At 46.0% G+C, this 23,973-nt stretch overlaps 1 protein-coding gene across 2 annotated transcripts in view; it reads left to right on the forward strand.

Annotated features, from left to right (window-relative positions):
- CDH4 (cadherin 4) overlaps positions 1-23,585 on the forward strand; it is a 420,434-nt gene extending 396,849 nt beyond the window's left edge. For both annotated transcript variants that reach the window (XM_033074736.1, XM_033074737.2), the window contains exons 10-16: positions 1,850-2,103; positions 5,167-5,309; positions 9,228-9,461; positions 10,497-10,730; positions 14,717-14,856; positions 16,674-16,838; positions 18,162-23,585. In XM_033074736.1, the coding sequence (XP_032930627.1) occupies positions 1,850-2,103; positions 5,167-5,309; positions 9,228-9,461; positions 10,497-10,730; positions 14,717-14,856; positions 16,674-16,838; positions 18,162-18,368 (1,377 nt within the window). In that variant the 3' untranslated portion in view covers positions 18,369-23,585. The remainder of the gene's footprint in view (positions 1-1,849; positions 2,104-5,166; positions 5,310-9,227; positions 9,462-10,496; positions 10,731-14,716; positions 14,857-16,673; positions 16,839-18,161) is intronic.
- Positions 23,586-23,973: the final 388 nt, after the last annotated feature.

Consider the following 23,973-nt stretch of genomic DNA (forward strand, 5'->3'; position numbering starts at 1 on the left):
AGCATACACTCTTGATTTTACCTTTTTTTTTTTTTTTTTTTTTTTTCACAAAACTGTGTGAAATAGGACTCAGTGGACACAGCAGAGATGAGCAGATCAGCTCTGCCTTGCAGACTGAAGTGTGAAGGACACTGTTTGGTGACACTGATGCCTTTGGGGTGGCTGACCTGGTCCAGCTCTGCTCCTTGCACAATTTTTCTGCAGCTCTGGTTTTGTTGCTGCCAGAAGAAAGAAGAAGAAGCTGAGAGAACAGCCCTATATTTTGAGGGGGGAAAAACCCAGTACTTTGCATCAGGCCACGTCCTAGCAGAGTTGTGTGTGTCAGGGTGTCCTGAGCATCAGCAGCAGGGATGATATTTCCCACATCATTCCCCATGGAGCTGCCCAGCTCAGCCCCCAGCTGCCTCTGAGCCCCTTTGGGGAGGGAGGTGCAGAGTGGCTGTGGACAGCCTAGCAAACAGAGCAGCATGAAAAAAAGAAAAAGGAAAAAAGAAAAAGAAAATTGAGGGAATTTAAATTAGAGGGGACGTGAAAAGAAATTGAGGAAATGCATTAGTCAAATTGTTTCAAGGCCTCGAATAGTGTTTAAATGGGAACTTTTAGCATGCATCAGTTTTGAATGCAGCTCCAGTCCGTGAGTCAGCACGGGTGGGTGTACTGGGAATCTTTATGCTTCCTTTTATTTATTAAATGTTGGCCCTGCCTGTCAGGAAGCCATTTAGCGTCGGGAACATTTGCACTTCAATCGAGTAAAGATTCCGCTGTTTTACCTTTTGCCCCTGAAATTTGTTTCTCTCGTGTAGCCTCCTATGATTTGATTTCCCTCCTGACAATACTGGGTTTTAAACAGGACGTGGCAGCAGCTCCTGCTGCTGTAAATCCCTGCCCAAGTCGGTGTAGCTGTGCCGTTTTACACCCTGAGCGAGCGCTTTGCAGACTCAGCGCTGCAGAAGGTATTAGGGAGGATGGATATGCTTCTAAATTTATAAATCACGGCAAAGCAGTTTTTAACAAGCAGAGGTGTGATCCTGCATAACTCAAGCCTTCCTGGCAGATGATTAGCGGCTTCCCTCATAATAATTAGTGGGATGGTTTAGAAATTATTATTATACTGGGCTCAGTCAGTCGTGCCAGCGCAGGCTTTTCATTCTGTCTGGCTCCTGGGACAGACACATTGTTTTCACGTGTGTGTTGAGAAGAGATCTGTGGCCTCCCAGCAGCAAAACCCAGCTGTAAAAGCTGTAGGCAACCTCAGGAGACCTCGAGGTGCCTTGCAGGAGGATGAGAGGTCCCACTGGAAGGACCACCTGCTTAACCTGAGCAGGGATTGTTCCTGGCAGCTCCACCTTTGCTTATAAACTCATTTAAGAGGGAAAATAAAGAGCCCTTCAGGCTCAGGAGTCCACAGAGACTGTCGTGGTTCCACAGTCAGCAGTTTCAGTGCTAATAGCTCTGCTCAGTGCCCGTCACAGCCTCTGAACAGGCTCCACCTGTTGCATTAGAGCAGCCCGGGGTGGGTTTGTTCATTTGATGCTCAGCTCTCACAGGCAGGTTGTCTTTTGGAAACCACTTAGCGCTGGAACAAAACACAGGACAAATGCTCCCTGCTGTTTGCAGTTTTTCCTTTGTGGAATTTTTTTAACTGTTTGACCCTCCAAAAACTGGAAGGCCAAATCCTCCACTGGATTGAAGTTGCTCTGGATTTACACCTTCAAAAGAACTGAGCTCAGGAGGAAACAAGATGAGGCAGTGACTTTGATATCATCTGCTTTCTAATCTTGCAGCTTCCATCCAGCGGGTAGAATATATTCTCTGCTTGGCTCTAGACTTGCTTGTTTGTTTGTTTTAGGCAGTGGATTATGAGATGAACAGAGCCTTCATGCTGACAGTGATGGTGTCAAACCAAGCTCCCCTGGCCAGTGGCATCCAGATGTCCTTCCAGTCGACAGCAGGAGTCACCATTTCGGTCACAGATGTCAACGAAGCCCCGTATTTCCCAACCAACCACAAGCTGATCAGGCTGGAGGAAGGGGTGCCCACGGGGACGGTCCTGACCACGTTCTCGGCGGTGGATCCCGATCGCTTCATGCAGCAGGCAGTAAGGTGGGACACCAGGCAGCCCAGGGCTCCCTGCACCTGGGGGGCTCAGCTGCACCAGTCTGGGGAGCCAAGCAGCTGAAATGAGTGCCAGACTGGCTGGTGGGATCTGAGGGAGAGCTTGGCAGGGAGTGGCACCTGCAGTCGAGTGTTTGCACAGCCTGTAAACTCACATTCCCTGCTGCAGGTAAGCCAGGCTCTGAGCTGGGTCAAGGAGAGCAGAGTTGGATCTTGTGTTACTGGCTTGCAGTGGGGCAGGTCACACCTTCAAATGAAGCAGATTTCTGCTTTGTTACAGAGGTCAGGGCTGCTTTGTGCCCAGTCTTTGGCTCTGCCTCACCCAGGGTGCTCTGACCTGTTTGGTTTATGCACTTCATAAACACAGAGGTTTAAAAAAAGGCACCTTTCTGTTTCTGTTTTATGGGGGGAAACTGAGGCAAGAAAGGGCTAGGCCTGGGCTTTCAAAGGGAATGGCTGGGATTTTTAATCATGCCTTGTGTTGCTTCCAGAGGATTTAGGTTCAACCTTGCTTAAAAGCACAGAAGCCCAAAGAGAAGCCTCTGCTAGTTCAGAGCAAGGGTGGTGGGGTTACAAACAGCTGCTGGGCAAGCTTTTGAAGTGTCAGATTGTTCAGTGTTGCCTGAGCAGTCAAACAGCATTCACAGGCCATTGGCACTTGGTCTGTATCTCACCAGTGCTCCCCTTGCCTGCTCCCAGTAGGTGCAATTTGTTCAAACCTTCCCTTTCTGTTCAGAGCACCTGCCAAACAGAACCTCCTCCTTCCCTGCTTTCCCTGTGAATGGCATTCAGCTGGCAGAATTTTAACCTTGTAAAAGTCAGATTTCTATCCAAGCAGCTTAAGACCACTTTTAATTCATGCTGTGACCAGGAGGGTGTCACTCCCTGTGTTTTGTCCCACCTGGGCAGAGCAGGGACTGAATCCCCGGTCCAGGAGCCTGGCTCACACACCTTCCCACCAGGAAATAATTGGCAGGAAAGCGTAGGTGAAAATGAGTCTTTGTGACACTTTCACAACTATTCCAGCTCTGTCTGTGCAGACAGGAAATGCATTTCCTGCTCTTGGACACTTTTACATCCACAAAAAGTATTTTCTTTTTTGCTCCCAGTCTGTAAGGGCTGTAGTATTTTTGGCAAAACCTGAGTATACGACGTGACCACGGCTGAGGCCACTTAAACTTGCATCAGTTGTGACATTTTGTGTCAGGGAGAGTTTGAAATATTTCACCTGGCACAGAGCTGTCGGGTCTAGAAAATGATAGTTTATTCACTGCCTTATCTTGTTGTCTTTAGACAGGCATTGTGTCTTTGGAGGAAAGAGACCATCCTAACTAACAAGCCCATTTTTCTTATGTTCTTTTTGAAATATTGGCCTTTGAAGGGTCTTTATTTCCCTGATGTCTGTACCAAGGCTGGTTTTCAGAGGAGAGAACAACTCATTTGTGATTGAGTACTCCCTCTAAGCTGGAGGGGGGTGATCTGTAATCCAAACGAGCACCTGCTGTTCCTGTCATTGCACAGGGCATGTGTAGGGTCCTGTAAGGCTTCCTGTGAGTATGAACAGCCAGTTCTGAGTTGTTTCTTTCTAGGGCTTCCAGGACACACATTCTGTGCATCCACCAGCACTTCATTTCCAAACCCCAGTACAATCTCTCTCCCTTTACCTCAGGACAGCCAGTGCCCAGGCTTTGCAAGAAGCAGTGGGATGTTTTTGGGGTCCTGTCTTTGTGAGATGTAAAAGGGATATTTTATTTTTTACTTCACAGTTGGCATTGGTGAGTTAGGAACAAAGATACCCAAAAGGCTAAGCATACAGATCCACTTTGCAGAGCTGATCCAGCTGCTAGAGCCTTGCATACAAATGTCAGTCTCTAAAGAGTCTTTGATGAAATAGAGTTTTTACAAATAGAAAGACGAGGAAGCAGGAGCATCTCCAGTAATGCACAGCTTGGCATGGCCAGTGTCACACCTCAGGTTATCCTCATTAGCCACAGATACATTCACAAAGCCAGCTTTGAAACTGGATCCCTGGTCATTTAACAGAGAAAGGGCAGGAGCCTCACAGCAGTGATGTTGAAATGAAAACATCCCAAAGAGTCTAGCTCCATGAAATGTAATTCTTTCCTTTGGCAGGTGTTTGTGCAGCTGTGTGTTGCTTTCCTCTTCACATGGATTGATGCAGCTCAAGTTTTCCTTTGAGTTTCTGCTTCAAACAGCCCAGTTCTGGAAAGGGATATTCACCAGAAGCCTGTAGTGCTCCCACCTACATATCTAATGACAAATCATATAAAACTATCAGCAGGTCTGAGTTACCCATGAAATAAGCTCAGCTTCTGTTTGCTTATTTCAGTAATTTATAGTCTGGCCATTTATTAGCTTCCAGTTGGATAGTTGTGGTTCATCTCAGTTCAAACAGTACAAAACTGGGAGGCACAAAAGCAAGAAAACAAGCAAGTAAGAAGGATGAACTGAACACACTGATCTGGAGAGCATGGGGAAAGTTTGCCCCAAAAACCCCCCATGTTCTCAGCTGTTGCATGGGACATGAGTAGACAACAACTGTGAGTTGGCTGAGTAGCTGGGAGGTGACTCTGACAGTGTGGTATTCCCAAACTGTTGTTTATTGTTGGGCAGAAAACAGGAATATCTTTGACTTTAAAAACCTGTTTTCAGAAGGGCAAGGTCAGGAGCAGGGGAGAGCAGGAATCCATCCTCTAATTCAGGCATATGAATGCAATGGTTTAGTCATTGCAGACCCCATTTCTCCTCAGCTGCAGAGACCTCAGGAAATGTCCTCTCCTAGCAGCAGGAAACTGGCATGTAAGTGGCACTTAGTGGAAAGAAGAACCTTTAAAACTAAAGTAATTGAAAAATTGAATAATTGTAAAGGTCAAAAACCGGATACTCAATTAGCATTGTGTTTGTCAACAAAACCAGTTATCCAAAGGTCCTTTGAATCACGGGTCAGGAGTCCAGAAAAGACGTATTTCAAGCAATATTAAGGATATGTCAGTGAAAAGAATGCCATGTATTTATTTCCTTTCTCTGTAGATACTCTAAGCTGTCAGATCCTGCAAACTGGCTGAACATTAATGCCACAAATGGTCAGATCACTACTGCTGCTGTCCTTGATCGAGAGTCAGACTACATTAAGAATAATGTCTACGAGGCCACATTCTTGGCGGCTGACAACGGTGAGCCCAGGCTTCACATTGTTCATGCTTCAATAAGACTCTAATGTGATGCATTAAGAGAAATGATGCCCTGACAGAGTTGTCAGTATAAGTTATCTTTTTCCCAGGTTTTTATGGTCAAAAATGTGAAAGTGGGACGGGAGATTGCTGGAGTAAATTAAATGTGCACAGTGTACGGAGAGTGTTATTAAGGGAAGGGGAGGACAAATGGAAAATTGATTTGGGGAGTTCGGTGTAGCGGTGGAGCCTGAGCTTAAAAAAGTGTCAAAGGGATGGGCTCTCCAGGGGCTGCCAAGCACACAGGTCCTGGTAATCCCCCCAAAGGCACTGATCAGAGCATTCAGGAAGCCTTCCATCAGAAAAACAGAAATCATTTTATGGGATGGCAGGAGGGTATTAAAAATAAGCCCATCTGCTGAACCATGGTGGCTTTCATAAACGGTGTGTCTGTCACTGGAGCTGGGCTCTTTCTGGCCACTGCCTTCCTGAAATGTGCAGGCATCATCAGATCATCTGGGTGCTGGTGTGCTTATTAAAAGGCACTCAGGCCAGTCAGATCTCCTGGAGAAGTCCTGTTTGCTCTTCTCATTGAAGTTCACTCAGTGCTTTTGGTCCAGTCAGCACTGAGAACTTCTGTGCTGGCCTCACTCAAGGGCAGTGCTGCTGCCCTGCTTTCCTCTTCCTAATCCTGGTTAGGAGGAATTGATGAATTTTGATAACCACTCCCAACTGTGGCCATGCTGGTATTTCATTCCTCAGTTCCTCCATCTGGAAAAGCAGGAGTTTCCAAGGACAAGGAGAAGACCTTCCTCCCCCTCACCCACCTTCACTGTCCTGCTGCAGGGTGCTGAGCACTCAAACCAGAGCAGCACAATTCAGTCTAGGTTTGGCTGTGAGCACCCAAATATATTTCTCAAACTCTGGCCATGCTCTCAGGGCAGTGTTTGTGTGATCCCCCACGCTGTGGAGGTGCCATGGTCATTATGAGCAGATTCATGGAGGTTGCAGGGCTAATGAAATGAAAACTTCCTCCCTCTGGGGTTCCATGCATCACTTCCATCACTGCATCCCAGGCCACAGGGGTGAGGGAAACTCATGGAGGAGTTTCAGTGCTGAGGAGCAGTGCCAAGAAATGCATTTTTCCCCTTCTTTGTGCCATGGATGGCAGGACTCACCCACAGCCCCCTCCTAAACTTCCCCTCCATGAAGGCAGCCAGGACAGGGAAATGCAGAATATTCTCAAAGGATTCTGGTGGTGTTCATCTGCAAAAGCCACAGGCAAAACAGGTCAAATGAGTAGGCCAAGGCTGTTCACAGAAGCAGTGATAGAGTTTGAACCTATCAACCTAATCCTCACTACCTGACCTTGCAAATTCCAGGCACTTGGTGCAATGTGATGTGAAGTTAACCCCTTTCCCTGGCTGTGGTGCTGATGCAGCACCTCCACATCCATCATTTAGCAGCTCAGAAAGTGAGGGCCTAGATAAATCTCTTTATTCTGAAAAATTAATCTATCACTGGTATATTGCAGCCGTTAAAATGCACATAAAGCAACACCTTATTTAAAATTCTGTCTAGAGTGCTTAGGATAACAGCTAAAGTTTCATCTAGGCTAATAGACTCTTACCACATTGCTCCCAAGTTCCAGATTCTCCAGCATCAAAGAAAAGCTTTGGGTCAAGGGTTTTGGTGGGGATTTTTCTTTTTCTTGAAGAAGCATCAGCATCTTCTTTCCTTGAAGTTCTTTTTTGCTGTTCTCAGTACATATAAAGAAGTTTAGCCAATACTCCTTGGACATGCTCTCTTTCTCTCCCTGGGCTCCAGTGTAGAGATAGTGTCTTTAAGAAAAGTCTTGGCTGCAATGTAAGGAGGGCAAAAAGGGAATCCTAATCAACAGCATGGTTTTAATCTGGTTTCTGAGGAGAGAGTCCCTTGGGTCACACTGTGTCTGCACAAGAGTGGAGCCTGGCAGTGTTTGAACCCCTCAGCCAATTTCAGCCAATCTCCCAGGGAAGCTGAGAACTTAAATGTGTCATATTCCAGCATGTTCCATGAAACAAGGAGCTGAGCATGAAAACCTTGGCTTGGACCTTGCTGTGGGAATGCAGACACTGGCCCTGTGAAGAGCACAGTGATGGAGCATTCAACAGTTAAATGTAGCTGCAGAAGTTGTATTGTCTTCTTCCTTTTGTCATTAGTATTTCAATCTTCATTTCAGGGGTCAGACCAGCTTCTCCACTGGAGTCAGTGGTGCTGTTGTAGTCCTCATCTCCTGAGGATAAAGTCCAAGGATCCTTCATTGTACATCAGTACCTGCTCTATGTCCTTGCTCTCTCCATATAGACAGCTGAAATAATGTGAAATGTTCCATAGTTTGTAGGACTTGGCCATTTAAAAAATTGTTTACTTTTTCATTTCCCCTAAAACTGCCCTGAAACTGCACTCAGGAACACAAAGGAACAAAAATATCAGGACTCAGATCCTAACAATACTCAATGGCCCTACAAAAGTGCATTTATATGTGCAGCAATTGCAGGTTATTTCAGCCACGTGCCAGTTTGTGTCTCTCAGGACTGAGGGTTTGTGTTCAGTCTGTCTCAGAGGTTACAGTGGGAGCCTTGCTTTTATCCCAGAAGATACTCTGGGTAATGTGAAAGCAGTAAAATCACTTTGCTTGGTCCCAAAAGTCAGTTTTCACGTTCAGCCCCAGTATCCTGGTGGGCTGTCTGCCTCTCCAGAAGCTTTCAAGGCTGATCAAACGACATTGTTTTAGAGGGAGACCTACCCATGCTTACAAGATGAAAGGATGAAGAGTCCATGATTGAAGAGCTTATGTGGGAACCATGAAAAAAGGATTTCCAGGGCTCCTTCAGAATTCTTGAGGCTCCCTTGAGAAATGGAGCAAGGAATGTAGGAAGGAAGGTCTGTGGAAGCAGAAGCCTGGTGGGGAGGTGGTTTGTGTAGCTTTATATCTAGCACTGGGAGGAAGGGCCAGGACTGAAAATACAAACTTTAAAAAGAATTGCTGAAGCCATGCTGCCAAGATGAGAGAGGCAGGCAGAGGGCAAGCCAACACAGAGCTGCCAGATAAATGTGTGGGGAGAGAAACGAAAAACACTGTGCCATTTCTGGGAAATCTGTTCTCTCCTGCCAGGGCAGATACTACTTTGTGTGAGTAGTCATTAGTCTGACAAATGTGGCTGTCCATCAGGAAGGGGTGGAGAACCAGGACTGCTGTGCTGTGACATCCCTGCTGGTTGGGACAGACATGGAGAGGATGAGGAATTGTGTTTTGGGACATAACAGTGCTGCTGGGAGTTACTGGCATCACCCAGCATGTCTGGTGATGGCTCATGCTGTGGGCTTTGAGCAGGGACTTCTCACCACTAAAGCTGGGGCTGGATGTGGGATGTGCTGGAGAGTTGGGCTGTCTTTGAAGCAGTAATGTTCTGCAAAGCTGAAAACTGGCCAGCAAGTGCTACAGTAAATGCTGACCAACAGGTTACACTCTGCAGGTTTTTCTCCCCTTCAAACCCTCTTCTTCCTTTTGTCAGCTCTCTTTTTCTTTTTTTTTCTTCTTCAAAACAGCCATTACCAAGATTTGCAGGAGCAGCTTGGCATCACCTGCTTGTAGTTTTAGTTTGGCTAGGGGCATTGCTGCAGGCTACAGATCTGCAGAACTCAACCTGCTGTTCTGCAGGAGTGAAAAACAGCAACATCAGGAGGCTTGGGGAAGTTTTATACCACGGAAAGCAAGGGCCCATGAAAGTGCAGTATGTCCCTAATGAGGTCCAGGGAGGGAAGGTGAAAATCCTGGTTTATTGGAGCTGGAAGGCAGAGAGGAGGCTGGCGCATGGTGATGCCAATCCCAGTTGCTGGTTCCCAGGTGGTGGTCACAGATGCCTGTCTCCCATGCAGGAATTCCCCCTGCCAGTGGCACGGGCACTCTGCAGATCTACCTGATCGACATCAACGACAACGCCCCGGAGCTGCTGCCCAAGGAGGCGCAGATCTGCGAGAAGCCCAACCTGAACGTCATCAACATCACGGCCGCCGACGCCGACATCGACCCCAACGTGGGGCCCTTCGTCTTCGAGCTGCCCAGCGTGCCCTCTGCAGTGAGGAAGAACTGGACCATCACACGCCTCAATGGTAAATGGGGCAGGCAGTCCCCAGCACCTTTGGGCTCTGCTTCACTCCTGGCTTCCGACTTCCAAACTTTCCCACTTTTTTTGTCTGGTTTTTATTTTTTATAGCACATTACAGCTGATATTATAGACAAGATAGTTAATCAGAAATGATTTGTATCAGACCTGCAGCATAACTCTAAGAGCCTTGGCACTTGGCTTTTTTTAATGCAGTTCATAATTATGAACAGTTATCAGTAGTGAACAGAGTATAAATCATCCATAATGGCCAAGGGGAAAAAAGCTATTATCAGTCTTCCTTATGTTCCTCCAGTGTAATTGTCATAAGCCACAATCAGGATCAATGTTCATTTCTCTGACCATAATTGCATAAAGGCAGCCTTTTAATTTACCATGGAACCAGGAGGGCTAGGTAAGTGTGAAGATTACCAGTATGTGAAGGATTTTTATATTGCAGCGTGCAACCACAAATGGCCCTAATTGCTGTACTTATTGGGAGTTTCAGCAGAAGATGGAAAATGTCGTGGAGTTGTGGGCTGGTTTTGGCTGTAATGCTGGTTCCTCTCTCTGAGGTCTGGCAGAGGGTGCCAGACCAGGGGCAGCAGCTTGTGTCCTCACAGCTCAGGGCTCAGTCACAGTGGGATTGCCTGCCTGTCATCAGTGAGTTCCCAAAATCCTGGTGGAAGGGTGAGTGAGTACACAACCTGCCCAAGTGGCCAGGGGCAGCCCAGGCTCAGGACACATTATCCATGTGTTCCTATTTGTGTTTGTTGCCATTTTGAACACATGCAGCTGGATTTGCAAATGGCACCCAGGTAGTTTAGTGTAGCAGGGAGAACACAGAGTATTTTGCAAAGCACAGGCTGCTTGTTGGCCAGACTGTTGGGGCAGAGGTCTGAAGCTGTCCTGCCCAGGTGTGTGGTTGCTAACCCCTTCTGCAGGGCTCAGAAGAGGGCTCTAGCAGAGCAACCTGCACAAGTGTGGCTGCAGTGCTCTACCAGTGTCTGTCATCTCTCTGTCTGTCTGTCTTGTTCTCCAGGGGACTATGCCCAGCTCAGTTTGAGGATCATGTACCTGGAAGCAGGCGTGTACGATGTGCCCATCATCGTGACAGACTCAGGGAACCCCCCCTTGTACAACACCTCTGTCATCAAGGTGAAGGTGTGCCCGTGCGACGAGAACGGCGACTGCACCACCATCGGGGCCGTGGCTGCTGCAGGGCTGGGCACAGGGGCCATCATTGCCATCCTGATCTGCATCATCATCCTACTGAGTGAGTACCACAGGGCCTGCCCTGGAAGGGACCTTAAAGTTCATCTTGCTCCTGCCACAGGCTGGGACACCTTCCACTCTCCCAGGTTCCTTCAACTATTCCAGGTTCCAACCTGGCCATGGACACTTCCAGGGATGGGACAGCCACAGCTGCTCTGGCAACCTGTGCCACATCTTCACAGTAAAGAGTTTCTTCCCCAAATCTGCTCTAAATCTACCCTCCTTCATGTTTCCCTGTTCTTTCCTATAGCTTGTATTTTTCAAGCTCCATGAAGAGGGCAGGTCCCCAAGCTTGGGCTGTGGGGTGGTTCACACATCTGCATTCAAACCTCCTTCACTGCAGCATCAGCAAAATGAACTCTGCCTGTGTCAGACCCATCTTTCTAAGGCTTCCAGTAGCTTTGCAAACATTATTACACCTGACAACAACTTGTAAGTAATGAGTGTGATAGGATCATCCACATTTTGCAGGAAAAGGTTGAAGGCTTCTTCCAAATTTCTCTGTCAGATCCTCCCACAGCTCCCATGTCTGGCTGGCTGTGGTTCCCAGTACCAGATTCACTGGCTAGACCCTTGCAGAGCCAGTGCATAGCTGTGTTTTTCTGGTTGGCCCAAGGAAAAGAAGAGTGGTAGTTATTCCCATTGCTTTTAAAATTACCTCAGATTGGGGGATCATGGGGCATTATGAGTGTTCTTAGAGGAAGGATTCCCAGTTTGTCAGAAATGATGGAGGACTGGGGATACATCACAGAGAAGGACTGGCCATCCCTTTCCTCAAGGCAAAACTATCCCTTTTGCCCAGGAGAGCTGTCAGTCCCAAGCTTCCATGAGCATTACCATTAACCATGTGTGCACACACTTGAAAAGTAAAAATTATATCATTATAACTTCAAGCAGGAGTTGGCACAGTAGGAATAGATAAAAACAAGCACTGAAATGAACAATGAGGTAAATATTCATCAAGAAACACAGGGTGAATCCATGGGACTCTCATTAAAGCTAATGGGAGTTCTGGTGCTAAATCACATTTAACATTTACCCCCAGTGTGTTTTAACAGAGAGCAGACAGAGCAGCGTATGCTCCAAATGTCACCTGATGGGGACATGCCATGGTGCACTGGAGAATGGGTCACCCTGGGCATCCACCCACATCCTGGGCTGCTGGGAGAGTGTTGGTGTGTGACTGTTCTACTGGATCAGAAGGGAGAGTGAGGAAGAAACTGAGTGTTTGTGTAACCCTGCTCCTCTCCCAGCCCAGCTGAGCTGGTGGAGCATCCCTGTGCCCAGCCACAATGCCCAGTTCCTGCCCTGCTTTCCCAGTTTGGCTGCTCCCTTCAACCAGGGCCCTGCAGTCACACAAAGACTGCCAGTGATGAAGATGAAGGTGCTCATCAGCCCCACCTCCTTTTGCTGCTACCCCTGGGCTCAGAGTTTGCACTGGAGCCACAGGGGTGATTAAACACAGGTCTTCTTTTTGCTGCTCTTGTATAAATCCAGTGCTAAAATACAATTTAAAACGGTTGAAAATCCTATTGACTGAAATTAACTTCGGCTGAAGGACATTTGATTTAAGAGATTCCTCTTTCCATTTTCAGATACATTATCCCATTTTAAATTACGGGTTTTATTACAAAAGCTTATTTTTACATTCATTGTAATTCTAATTGACTTTTTTTTTTATCTTGGAGAGCTGCAAAGCACTGTATCAGTGATGAAAAATGTAATTTGCAATGAGCAGTTTTACAGTTACATCCTTCCAGTGTTTTGCCTCCTTTCTATCTGTTTCATATCATGACCTCTAAACAATAGCCTAGAAAAAGGCAGAAGAGGGATTTTCTTGTGCTGTTTGTCCATTTTAGAGTCAGCAGGTCAAAGTTGGATGGCTTTAAAAGGAAGCAGAAACAAGGGGACAGATCCAAGATTGCTCCTGTGAAGGAAGTTTATGCCTTTACCTTTGCTCAAAGGGGTTTTTTCCTTCTTCTTGCTACCTGATGTATTAGCAGCTCAAATAACACATTTAGAAGAGCAATGCAGTAAAAAATTGTGAAGGGTGAAGACAATAGATTTCAAGGAAAACTACATGCAGAGCGAAAATGGTTCTAACAGCAGTAATAGCACTTCCCATTCTGCAGAGTGAATAAAAGGAAGGAGAGTGCACTACATCCACCATTGACACTTGGAAGGTCTTTTTTTTCCCGAGGTACCTGTAAAGGCATTAATGGCATCGTTTTTTCCACAAGTGCATGAAAATGTATCATTTAAAAAAAAAAAGGGGAAATAAAAAGATAAACCCCAGTAACCATTATAATATTGTCTTTGTGGACCAGTCAGGTATCTTGTTGTGAGAGACTTGAAAAGGAACAATGAAAAAAGGACTTCAAGAGTGCTAAATAGCTGAGGTTTTATATTACAGATGAGAGTTACATTTTCTTTCCTTTTCTTTTTTTCTTTCTTGACTAGATCTGGGATAAGCATTAAAGAAATGCTGAACTATCTGAAAACAATTCTGTTAGCTGGCAGGCAGGGATGGCTGCCAGTTGGCACACAATGGCAGTAATTAGCTGTCCCATCCTCTTCACTCACTTCACTGAATTCCTGTTGGGTATAAACACTTCTGTGCTGGGAGGAAGAGTTTGGATCCTCCTAACCACCTCCTCCTGCAAGCTGGACCCTGTCCCCAGGGTCTGGTGTCAACCAAAAACCCCAAACTTTGGGATCTCACATCCTGCCCGAGGTTGCTTGTGTTGTTTGGCAGAGTTGAGGGTTGAAGTGAACCTGGGACACTTGTTCCAACCTCTGCTGTCCATCCATTGCTCCCTTCTCCTGCAAATTGCCACCACTGCAGCTCAGTGTGGGGCTTGTATGGAGAGTGGAGAGGAGAGCAGAGAGTGGGAGGTGTGACTGCAGAGGCTGCCCAGGCTGAACTCAGGGCATTATTTGCAACTGCTGAGTAGGAGAATGAAAACGAGAGTATTAACACGTTCTTGAAGAAGACAAGATGTGGCTGCCTTGTTTTAGTGGAGACTTGAGTTCCCAGATAATCTTGCATGCAGTAATTCACAGGGAGCATACAGCCCCTGGGACATGGGTGTCCCTTTGAAGGGTGAGGTTGAAGGATCAGTGAGCCAATGTTCCCTGTGGGTAAAGTTGTTTAAGAACGGAAAAATTTCTTATGATTCAAGAACTGCTCATCTCTCCCTGTTAGAGATTAGCCAAGCCTGGCATGCAAATGCTGATGCCTGAGGATCTTGGCTGTGTGCTACCAGATTTGCTCTCCCTCGTTCTGCAAAGCTAGCCCTGCTCTCTGAAAGGATTTCAGATCATCTGAGATTTGCTTTCCAAGTCAATGGCCAAATGCATGTGCTAATGTCCTGGCTAATCTGGTCTCAGAAGTCTAAAGAGCCTCCCTCATGGACCAAAGAAGAATATGAGGGAGGCCAGATTGGATTACAGGACCCAGTGTTGTGCATCCTCCCCCAGATCAGCCTTGCCTGGCCAACTGCAGAAAACAGCAAAGACTGTGACAGCCAGACCTGAATGGGCTGAACCTGTGCCACGCTGCTGGAACAGCCCCTTGTGCACAAATGTTTGGTATCTGCACCTGTTTCCTTCTCTGCAGCTCCCTTCCCTCCATCCTTATGCCCCTGAATAAAATAAAGGTGGAAATCCAATCCTGAAAACTCAGGATTCAGATCAGATATTTTCAGAAAGCTGCAACTTTCACACTTTCTGGTTTCTTCTCCTTTGATTGTGTGTTTTACTGCTGATTAATATCAGCTTAATCAGCATCGGTGATGGATCCTGAAGAAATGTTTGTAGTGGGAATCTGTCACAGTATTTACATCTCTCACTGATCTCTCCTTTAAAAATTAGACCTTGCAACAGGTTACCATTTCAGCTAGGTTTGGTGAGGTTCTCTGCAGCAGGCAGCGGGGTGAGGGGCTAGGAGTGCAGGAGTGCAGCTGACCCAGCCTGCTCCCCTTGCAGCCATGGTCCTGCTGTTCGTGGTGTGGATGAAGCGGCGGGAGAAGGAGCGCCACACCAAGCAGCTCCTCATCGACCCCGAGGACGACGTCAGGGACAACATCCTCAAGTACGACGAGGAGGGAGGTGGAGAGGAGGATCAGGTGAGAGGAGCCCCCTGAGCTGTGGCCAAGGAGCAGCTGTGCAATTTGTGCTCTCAAAAAGGCAGAAATGTTATTTTTAGTTAAATATATGCAAAGGGTTGTGTTTCTTTTTTTATGACCAGGCAGCTTTATTGGCTTCACTGGGGTGGTGGAGAGACAGCAGGTGCAGGAGGTGCAGGATATTACTGGGACACCCTCCTGTGCAAGCAGGACAGTGCCACAGGGATTTTTCTACCCCCTAGGCAGCTTCCTGGGGAAGGACTGTAAATCACTCCATTGACACTCATGTTCAAACAGTATTTCTGTTCCTTAAGTCATTAAAATTGTTTATTTTACCGGAGATCTTCATAAAACCAGCCCGCAGCTACTGCTCTGCCCAGCCTTGTGGCTGCAATCTATTGCCTTGGCTTGCTTGAGCCCTGAGCTTCTGTGGGCTTTCCCTGCATTTACTTAATCATCTGTAATGTGCATTTAATTTCTTTTAATTTCTGGACATGGTTTATGAGAAATGTCTAAAGAGATTTGGGGATTTTCTCTTTCACCACGCAGTGCAGTGGCAAAGCTTTGCTGGGTGACAGAGCCCTGAGCCACAGGCTGCCTGAGCACGTCAGCTTTCCTCCACTGCCACTTCCTACAGACACCAGTGCTGATGTTGGATGAAAACTTCCCTGGCCTGCACTCCTGGGATGTGTTTTTCCACTTGTTCATGTCCAGTTCTTCAGCTAAAATGACAAAGTTTGGTCACTCATGTTGAAGTCACTGGTTTTTTACTCCTAGCAAACATGAGTAAAGAGCCCAGGACACTCTCAAATACAATATTCATGCAGATTTTGTGACTGCACATTGTGTAATGGCTTTATTTTTGCTTGTTGAATTGGACTGCAGGTTCCAGGTCAGTGCTTGGGGATCCAATCCCTTGAGGTCCTGGTGGCCTCCAAAGGTGAGCAGGCGAGCCCAGTGAGAGCTGCCATGGCAAGCTGAGACAGGAATTTATCCAAACCTTGAAAAGTTCTTATTCCACAGAAAAATCCCCACAATTAACATTTCTTTTTTTGTCTTGTCGCTGTCAAGTTATTTATAAATATTGCTCCTGGAGATTCAATCATCCCTGTCTGAGCACAAGGATAGTTTTCCTGGTAGAACAAAGTAGTGTTCTAAGCATTCCAAGTAGCTGAAGCATCTGGTTTCAGGCAACTACATTGTAGGCTTAAATATTTTAGGAAGGATTCGTTAAAAATAACAGCAAAGGATGAGCAGCAAAACACCATTACCTACATGAATACATTTTTAATGAAATATTACCTGGTTCTCATTTTGTGATAGAAACCTATTCTGTTGGGATTTTTCACAAGCAAAAAGAACATAATTACTTTAAAAAGCCTACATGCATAAATGCAAAACACATTTTAATGTTTTTATTTCTGTAGAAATGTAATTGCAATAATATGTCAGCCAACACTGTGTCTCTACATTATATTGTGTATTTTGTCAAAAAAGTTATGCATACACCTATGCACACACAAACAAAAGCCAGGGTTTTATCCCAGATATTTAGATGCTGTGTGAAGTATTCAGAAGGTATTTCAATACTTGATTTAACTTACAAGATACACTCTTAGGAGGTCAATTTTATGAGCTGCTCAGAGGTCATGTTCATCTGTAATTTAGATAGAGGTGCTACATACCCAGGGATAAGATTTGCTGTCAAACTTCTGCTGAGAGAGAATTAGAGCCCTCAACTTGTTTGCACATTGAGTGAGTAGGTGATCTGCACGAAAAGCTCTGGGTTTCACACTGTGCCTTCCCATTTGTCACAGGATTACGATTTAAGCCAGCTCCAGCAGCCAGAGACCATGGATCACGTGCTGAACAAGACACCTGGAGTCAGAAGGGTGGATGAAAGACCTATTGGTGCTGAACCACAGTATCCTATAAGACCAGTAATCCCACATCCAGGGGATATTGGTGATTTTATTAATGAGGTATGTTCTGTAGGGGGTCCTGTGTCACATCTCCAAAGCTTGAGCAGCCAGCTGAAGTCAGGTTTCCCTGACTGCACGGACCAAACCGTGCTGCTGCTCGTGCCAGAAGTCTGATGGCAGCCAGGGAAAGGATTGGGGTGAGCAAAGGGTGCAGGGCTTGGCTTAATGAAGGCATTGAACCAGGAAAAAAAACAAGATTTCTGTCTTGTGGGTGTCACAAACACCATGCTTTTCAGCACCCAGGCAGAATGAGCCATTTGTGGCTCCTGGACTTGTAATTATTTCAGCAGTCTGTGCTTTCCTTGTAAGCTGTTTGGTGCAAAGCCTCAAAGAGTTTGCAGCACAGAGAGACTCAGATCAGAGAGAGTTTCTTTATTTTATGTTAGATTACTGTTCCTTTATCTGCCTGTACAAATATCTATCCATTTGGTATTTCTTATCTCATTTTTAGTTTTGAGTGATTGAGTGGTTACAAACCAATCAATGCATTATTTCCTCCGAGACAAAGCACACCATCCATTTCCTAAGCCAGAAAAATAAATGTTACAACCATTTAATTCTATTATTACATACATTTCCTGCTGTGCTTTTCTCATTTTCATCATTAAAATCCCTTTTTCCTTTGTCCCTTTGCCCATCCTTCACTCACATTTACACACATCCATGCTTGTGAAGACTCACTCTTCTCACACACGCCCCTGCTGCTGAAACCAGTTCCATCTCCCCACGCTGAGGCCAGGGTTTCTGAAGGTGGGAATGTGGAACATTTGCTTTATTGCAGGGCTATTCCACCCGGCTTTTCCTGAAGCTGGGCTCTGCAGCAAAGCAATTCTTGTTCTCCATATCCCGAGGCCATTTCCATGGGCTGCCTACGCTGCTGCCCACGCAGCACAGGAGCAGCAACGCTCCCCAACCTCTGCCCAGGATTCCACACCCCACGTCTGTCCTAATTGCAGAATTTTGCCAGGAGTGATTTTTTTATTTTTTGTTTTCCTAAAGGAATGAAAGTCATCAGAATTAAAATATTGGTGGGAGAGGAAGGGTGCTGGTTTTTGTTTCATTGGCTAAGCTGGAAATCTCAACAGGCAATGTCAGAAAGGGCACAGTAGCCAGGACAGAAACTTTCCAGATCCAGAAATGGATCAGTGGAAATAACTCCACTGTCATTGAATGTGACTCTTTATAGGGACACTGGGAGTTACTGGGTTTTCTGCTGAAAGGTCTCTACCCAGCGGTGCACCCAGGAATCCCCAGGATGTTCATTTTCCCCTTTTAGCTTTTCTCAGACCATGGTGGGCATTAACCCCTTGTGTTCTCCGCCAGGGCCTGCGTGCTGCAGACAACGACCCCACAGCCCCCCCGTACGATTCCCTGCTGGTGTTTGACTACGAGGGCAGCGGCTCCACCGCCGGCTCCGTCAGCTCCCTCAACTCCTCCAGCTCCGGGGACCAGGACTACGACTACCTGAACGACTGGGGGCCCAGGTTCAAGAAACTGGCGGACATGTACGGGGGAGGAGAGGAAGATTAAACTGACCTCATCTTATTAAAAAAAAAAAAAAAATTAAAAAAAAAAAATAAAAAGAAGAAGAAGAAAAAAAGTTTAGGAGGAAAAAAAAAAAAAACCAACCCACAGACAGCGTTAACAAAAAGAGCCGATGCAGGAGCAAGAACTGTACAGATGTGGCAGCTTTTTTAATTAATATCCCCTGCTGACTGTATTGTTATTTTTAGTGGTGATATAGGAGGTTTCTATTTTATTTTTTCTTTTTTTTCTTTGTATTTTTTTTCCTAGAATATTGAGCTGTCTCGCATGAACACTTGTCTCTGCTGCAGGTTTCTTTTTGGGTTTTTTTTGTTTTTTTAATGTCAGCTGGGATATTGCTCGTTTACCTGCTTTATGACTAAAGAGAGTGAAAGGCACTCTGTCTTAACTTGAATTTCTTAGAACAGAAGCACTGTTTTTAAAATATATATATATATATATATATTTGAAAGTGCCTTTTGGTGCATGTGTCAGATTCCCTTCAATCTCAGGAGTGATGAAAACAAACATACAACCATCCTGGGCAGCACTCCCTGTGACCCTAAGCCAGTTCTAGCTGGGAAGGAGTTAACAAAAAGGAACTGTGGAGATTGTTTCTTTTTTGCCTTTTTTTCTTTCGTTTTGTTTTATTGGGTTTTTTTTAAGGGGGTGACTCATTCTGGGGTGGAAGAGGACGGGAGGGTGGGGAGGGGGGAGATGTTTTGAGTCAAAATCTTAACAGCCATCTTTAAGCCTCAGCAGGTGGTGAACTAGTCATCATGTTGTATATAATTCAGTGTTATCAGATGCAAAATACTGACCAGAGGGCTCTGCTGGCCCCTGGTCACACTCAATGTAGCTGCATAGAACTATAGCATTGATAAAGCCTTTGGTTATTGCAACAGAAATCTCCGAGAGCCCTTGCCTAAACCCTACAAAGTAAATGGTGACATGACCAAAGGCCCATCTGTTTGTTTCTCTGCTGTCACCGTGTTTTGGCTCCCACGACCTCGTGAGTGACGGACACACCGGCGGGGTGAGGAGGTGCTGCTGGTGCTGCTGGTGCTGCTGGTGCTGCTGCTGGTGCCCCCCATCCCTGAGGATGCCCAGCACCGGTGCTGCTCTCCTGGGCTGAGGCAGGGTTTGTGCAGTGCCAAGGACAGGGACAAGGTTACCCACACTTTTCCCATCCCTAAGTATGGAGTTAGTCTAGTACCACATTAATGCCTTGGAGCATTAGTAGCCAAAGCTCAACAACATCGTGTAACTCAGCTAATGTGTGTCCTTTCTATTCGATGGGTAGGCGCTGCTATCTGTAGTAAATGTGTTTTTTTGGAGAAGAAGTGCAACGAGGGCCTGTTAAGTATCTTGTGGTTAATATGCTCAAGCATTGCCAAGTAAGCAAGAGGTTTTGCAGCATCCAGGCATAATTCAACATCAGTATTATAAATGGTAGCAAACTACCTAGTTTATATGTAGGGTCAGTTTAACCAATAACAAATAGTTATTAGCTTTTTTTATTACATTTTTTCCTTTACTGATTTGGACTAGTGGGTTTATGTCTAATGTTTGTAAAATGATTTAGACTGCATGGATGTGTAATATAAACCACATTTAATGGATTATGAGCCACTTAATTAATGTGCTATGAAATCTTGGATTACCTGTGTTTTATATTCTGCAGACGATTTTGCAGTGGGTTCGCTAAAACTTGTAAAAGTGCTTAGATATATTTTCCTTTTAAATCCAAGAATGTGCACAGTATTGGAAGGTGATTATCCAGGGGATAATCACGCTTTTTTTGATATCTCTATTGATTCTCAAGTTGAATGCTAAGAGTTAAAGGGGGGGAGGCGGGGGGAGCGAGCGCGTGCACACGAGAGCGAGAATGAGAGGACGAGAGCTTGAGTGATGAGTGGGCGCCTTTCCGAGGGTAAACTGGGCTGCAAGATCGTCTCTATAGATTTTTGAAATGCTCCTAGTGCATTTTATATTTCATTGTATCATATTTTCTATAAAATGCAATTTCTGTAAATTAATGAGCATTTGAAATGTGTCTTGTATGAAGTGGAATATGGTAAAAGTCTGCCCGAGGGGACTTCAGCGTTTCCAGGATGTTATTAACTACCAAGGGTGAGATCTTTCTTTTTGTCTTGGTCGGTCAGTTGGTCAGTCAATGGGTCAGTTTGTCTTTCACGGCTCAGAGAGCAAATTCACTCTCACCAAGGTTCTTGAGGAGACCAGGAGGCAATAGTGTGGACCTCAGAGGAGAGGGACGGCGCTGATGGCAGCAGCAAGGTGAGGATGCCACACCACAGGCATGGGCTGGCAGCACCTGACACTCTTCCAGGTTCCCATTCCATCGTTGTGAGCTCAGTCATCTTGTGTGACCCCCATCAAAGTCTTGGTTTGCTTCTGCCCTGTGCCATCCCCCTCCTCTTGACCACTCCTGGCAAACCTCACATGGCACAGAGGCTGCATGGCCCCACAGCCTCTCTTCCTCACCCTTGCCACTCTTGATTCTTACCTGTTAAATCTTTTGGAAAAGCCAAGGGCTGGAATATTTCACCACCAGGTCTTTGCACCTCTGCAGAAGCTGCCTGGGCACAGGTGTAGTGAATAATAAAGATGCACTTGGTGTTTCTTGCTGCTGGTCTCCATCGCTGTAGCCTCACCACCGACACAGGAGAAGGATTCAGCTCAAGGTGATGCCCCTGGTTCTCCATCCCTTGGGTTGGTGGCACTGCCTGTGTGCTCCGTGCTGCTCCTGGAATGCTCGTGTGGATCCTGCAAAGCCAGGCTCTGCTGTGAGCTGTGCCTTGCCATCTCCTGGCACTGCTTACCTGCGAGAGCAGCTCAGTCCCTGCTCCAGAGCGCTTGGTGCTCAACATCTGCTGCAGCTTTGGCTGGGGTGAGGGATTCCAGGTAGGGAGGGACTGGCAGGGATGTGGGACACGGCTCCAGACCATCAGCTCTCTCCCCAGCAGTGAAAGGAGCCCCTTAGCCGTGGAGGGGATGTTGTCTGACTTCAGCTTGTCTAAACATTTCAGGTTTTCAGGAACATTTATGCAACCTAAGTCAAACAAAACTCTTCGAGCAATTAAAAATAAACCAACCTGTTTCCACTGGCGACTCTTTTTAAAATCAGCAGTTATTTTTTTCTGCAGCATTTGCAATCCAGCCGTTCCAATCCCACGAACCTATAAATCAAACCAGCCAGATTATTGTGTTTTGACCCAGTTCTACTCAGTCTCCCTCTGCAGGACCTCTCCCTTTTCTTCCTTCTTTTCCTCCTCCCCTTTCTCCTCCCTGCATGCTCCCTCTCTGAGTTTTTCAGCCCCACAAGCAGCAGCAGCAGCATCACGCCCTTTTCTCACTGTGGGACCAGTGGAAGGTAAGCAAGGGACACATCCAGCAATGAAAACATCACTTTTTACAAACCTTTTTGTCTGCTAAACTACTGATGGTTTGTAACCCAGCTAAGAAAATTTACATTAATCCACGGGGTCCTATTGACAAGGTGGCTTTACCATCACTCTGTCCCCCTGTGATCTTCATGGATGTGACATGGTGACAAAAATTGCAGCTGGAGGTGATGGTGACTTGCAAGGAGCTGCAGTGAGGCAAACAACTCTTTGGCTGAGCCTGCAGATGCTGTTTATTCTGAGAGGCCACAGGAGGGGTTAATGCATTGAGACCAGAGTCCCTGTTCCCTGACTAATCTAGACTAAAATATTGAACAGTTTGAAGTGGTCCCCACTCTTTGTTCAGTACAAGGCACTGGGGAAGGACTTGCTTTCAGGCAGGTGGAGGGGATCCCACCCCTAAGACACCTCTGTCCCACCCCATAGCCCTGCCGGGGGACACCACCACAGCTCTCCTGCTGTCCAAGGGATGGGGACAGTGAGTTCCCAGGGCACTGGCACATGTCTGGCCTCCCTGCTTCCTAAGGATGAGGCTTGCACATCCCCAACCCAGGGAGTGTGCCTGTCCAGTGTCGCTGCTGTACCCACAGCACCCCAGCAGAACGTGACCCACAGCCCTGCTGCTCTGTTCAGCGTGTAGCCTAAAACTGGGAGCAGCATCAGTCACAGAAATAAATGCAAGGCAAGGAGGAGATTCAGCAGGTAATTAATGGCAGTAATTAATGACAGTAAATAGGCAAGTCTGTTCTAGGTGTCCCACGTTCTAGTCATGGTTTCACTTCTGGTTTTGTGTTTTCTTTTCCATTTTTTCCCTTTTTTTGTTGGACCAGGTGATGCCGTTGGCAGTTGTACAATGGTGATTTTTCTCTCTGTGGGTTTTTTGGAATAGTCAGGTCCAAATCCAGATCTAGCCTTCAGAAGTGGGGTTTCAGAGGTGGCTGTGTCACCTGTAACTGCTTCACGTAGGGTGGACACTCGGGCATTGAAGAACGGTAATGGTCAGTGCAGCATCTGTACCACACAATATGCCAAGATTGCAACTTGTTTAATCTAAACAAACCCCATAATTAAAGAAAAAATACTGAATTTTTATTTGTGATGTCTTTTGGAGCTCTTCATTTTAAGTGTGAAAAAAACAATACTGGGGGAGGGGGGGAATGCTGTGTCACGATGAATGCGAGTGTTTAAAACAGCAGCCAGACAACGTAGGTGTCTCCCACACAAATTAACTCGTTTTCATGGGGAAAATAAAAATTCTTTCCAATCCACACCAACCCCACACACAACTGTTCACACACAGTGTACATAATGTAGTTAGTGCTTGAAGCTACAAATCTAATAGGGGAAAAAAACAAGAACAACGTATAGATGTATAATTGGAGCACTTTTTCTTTTTTTTTTTAGTTTTTATTTTAATGATGATTTTGCATGTTTCCTTTCTGATGGAGAAGCTGTGTAGCAGCCCGCATGACTGTGGTTGTTCTCAAGGAAGACTTCTGCTGTTCTGCTGTATTCACGCTGAAGCGCAAAAGCAAAAGTTCAGAAACCTTTTTTTGTAACCGCCAACAGCACAAATATTTTGTATTGTTGTTTGTACCATTTTTGTACCAAAAACAAAAGAGGGAAAAAAAAAAAAAAAGGAAGGAAGTAAATGTTTTCAATGTGTTTTTAGTGCCACTGCAATCTTGGTTTCCAAACTGAGTGACAGGTTTGCTGATTTATTGTGTATCAAAGCTGAACTGGCGCACTGACGCCTGGCTCCAGTGTAATAAAAATAAAGTCCCCCTTTTGAATAGTCTCACTCGCTTTTTTTAATTTTTTTTTTATTTGTTTGTTTGTTTCATTTTCCTTCCCTGCCTGTCCACCCAGCTCAGTTGCTGTTCGTGGCTCTTGTACTCACAGTGAGCAGCAGGGGCTGGTCAGGCTGCAGGTGTGGGTGCAGGTGCACAGACATCAGAGGGGTTTTTGGAGATCTTGGGTGCTCCTGCAGAAATTTGCATTCATTAAAGGCAGGAGTGTGGCTCCCTCTGGCCCATGTTGTTGTTTGGTTATGGCTGAGGTGGTGCAGGTTCCTCCCCCGTCCCAAAGTGACCCATTTCTGCTGCACTGAGCTGTTGGTGCTGATCAGTTGGGTGGTGATTTCCCTCGTGCAGCAGCAGATCTTTGTGCTTGAGCACAATTCCAGC

This window comes from Catharus ustulatus, chromosome 17, assembly GCF_009819885.2.
Source record: "Catharus ustulatus isolate bCatUst1 chromosome 17, bCatUst1.pri.v2, whole genome shotgun sequence".
NCBI lineage: Eukaryota > Metazoa > Chordata > Aves > Passeriformes > Turdidae > Catharus > Catharus ustulatus.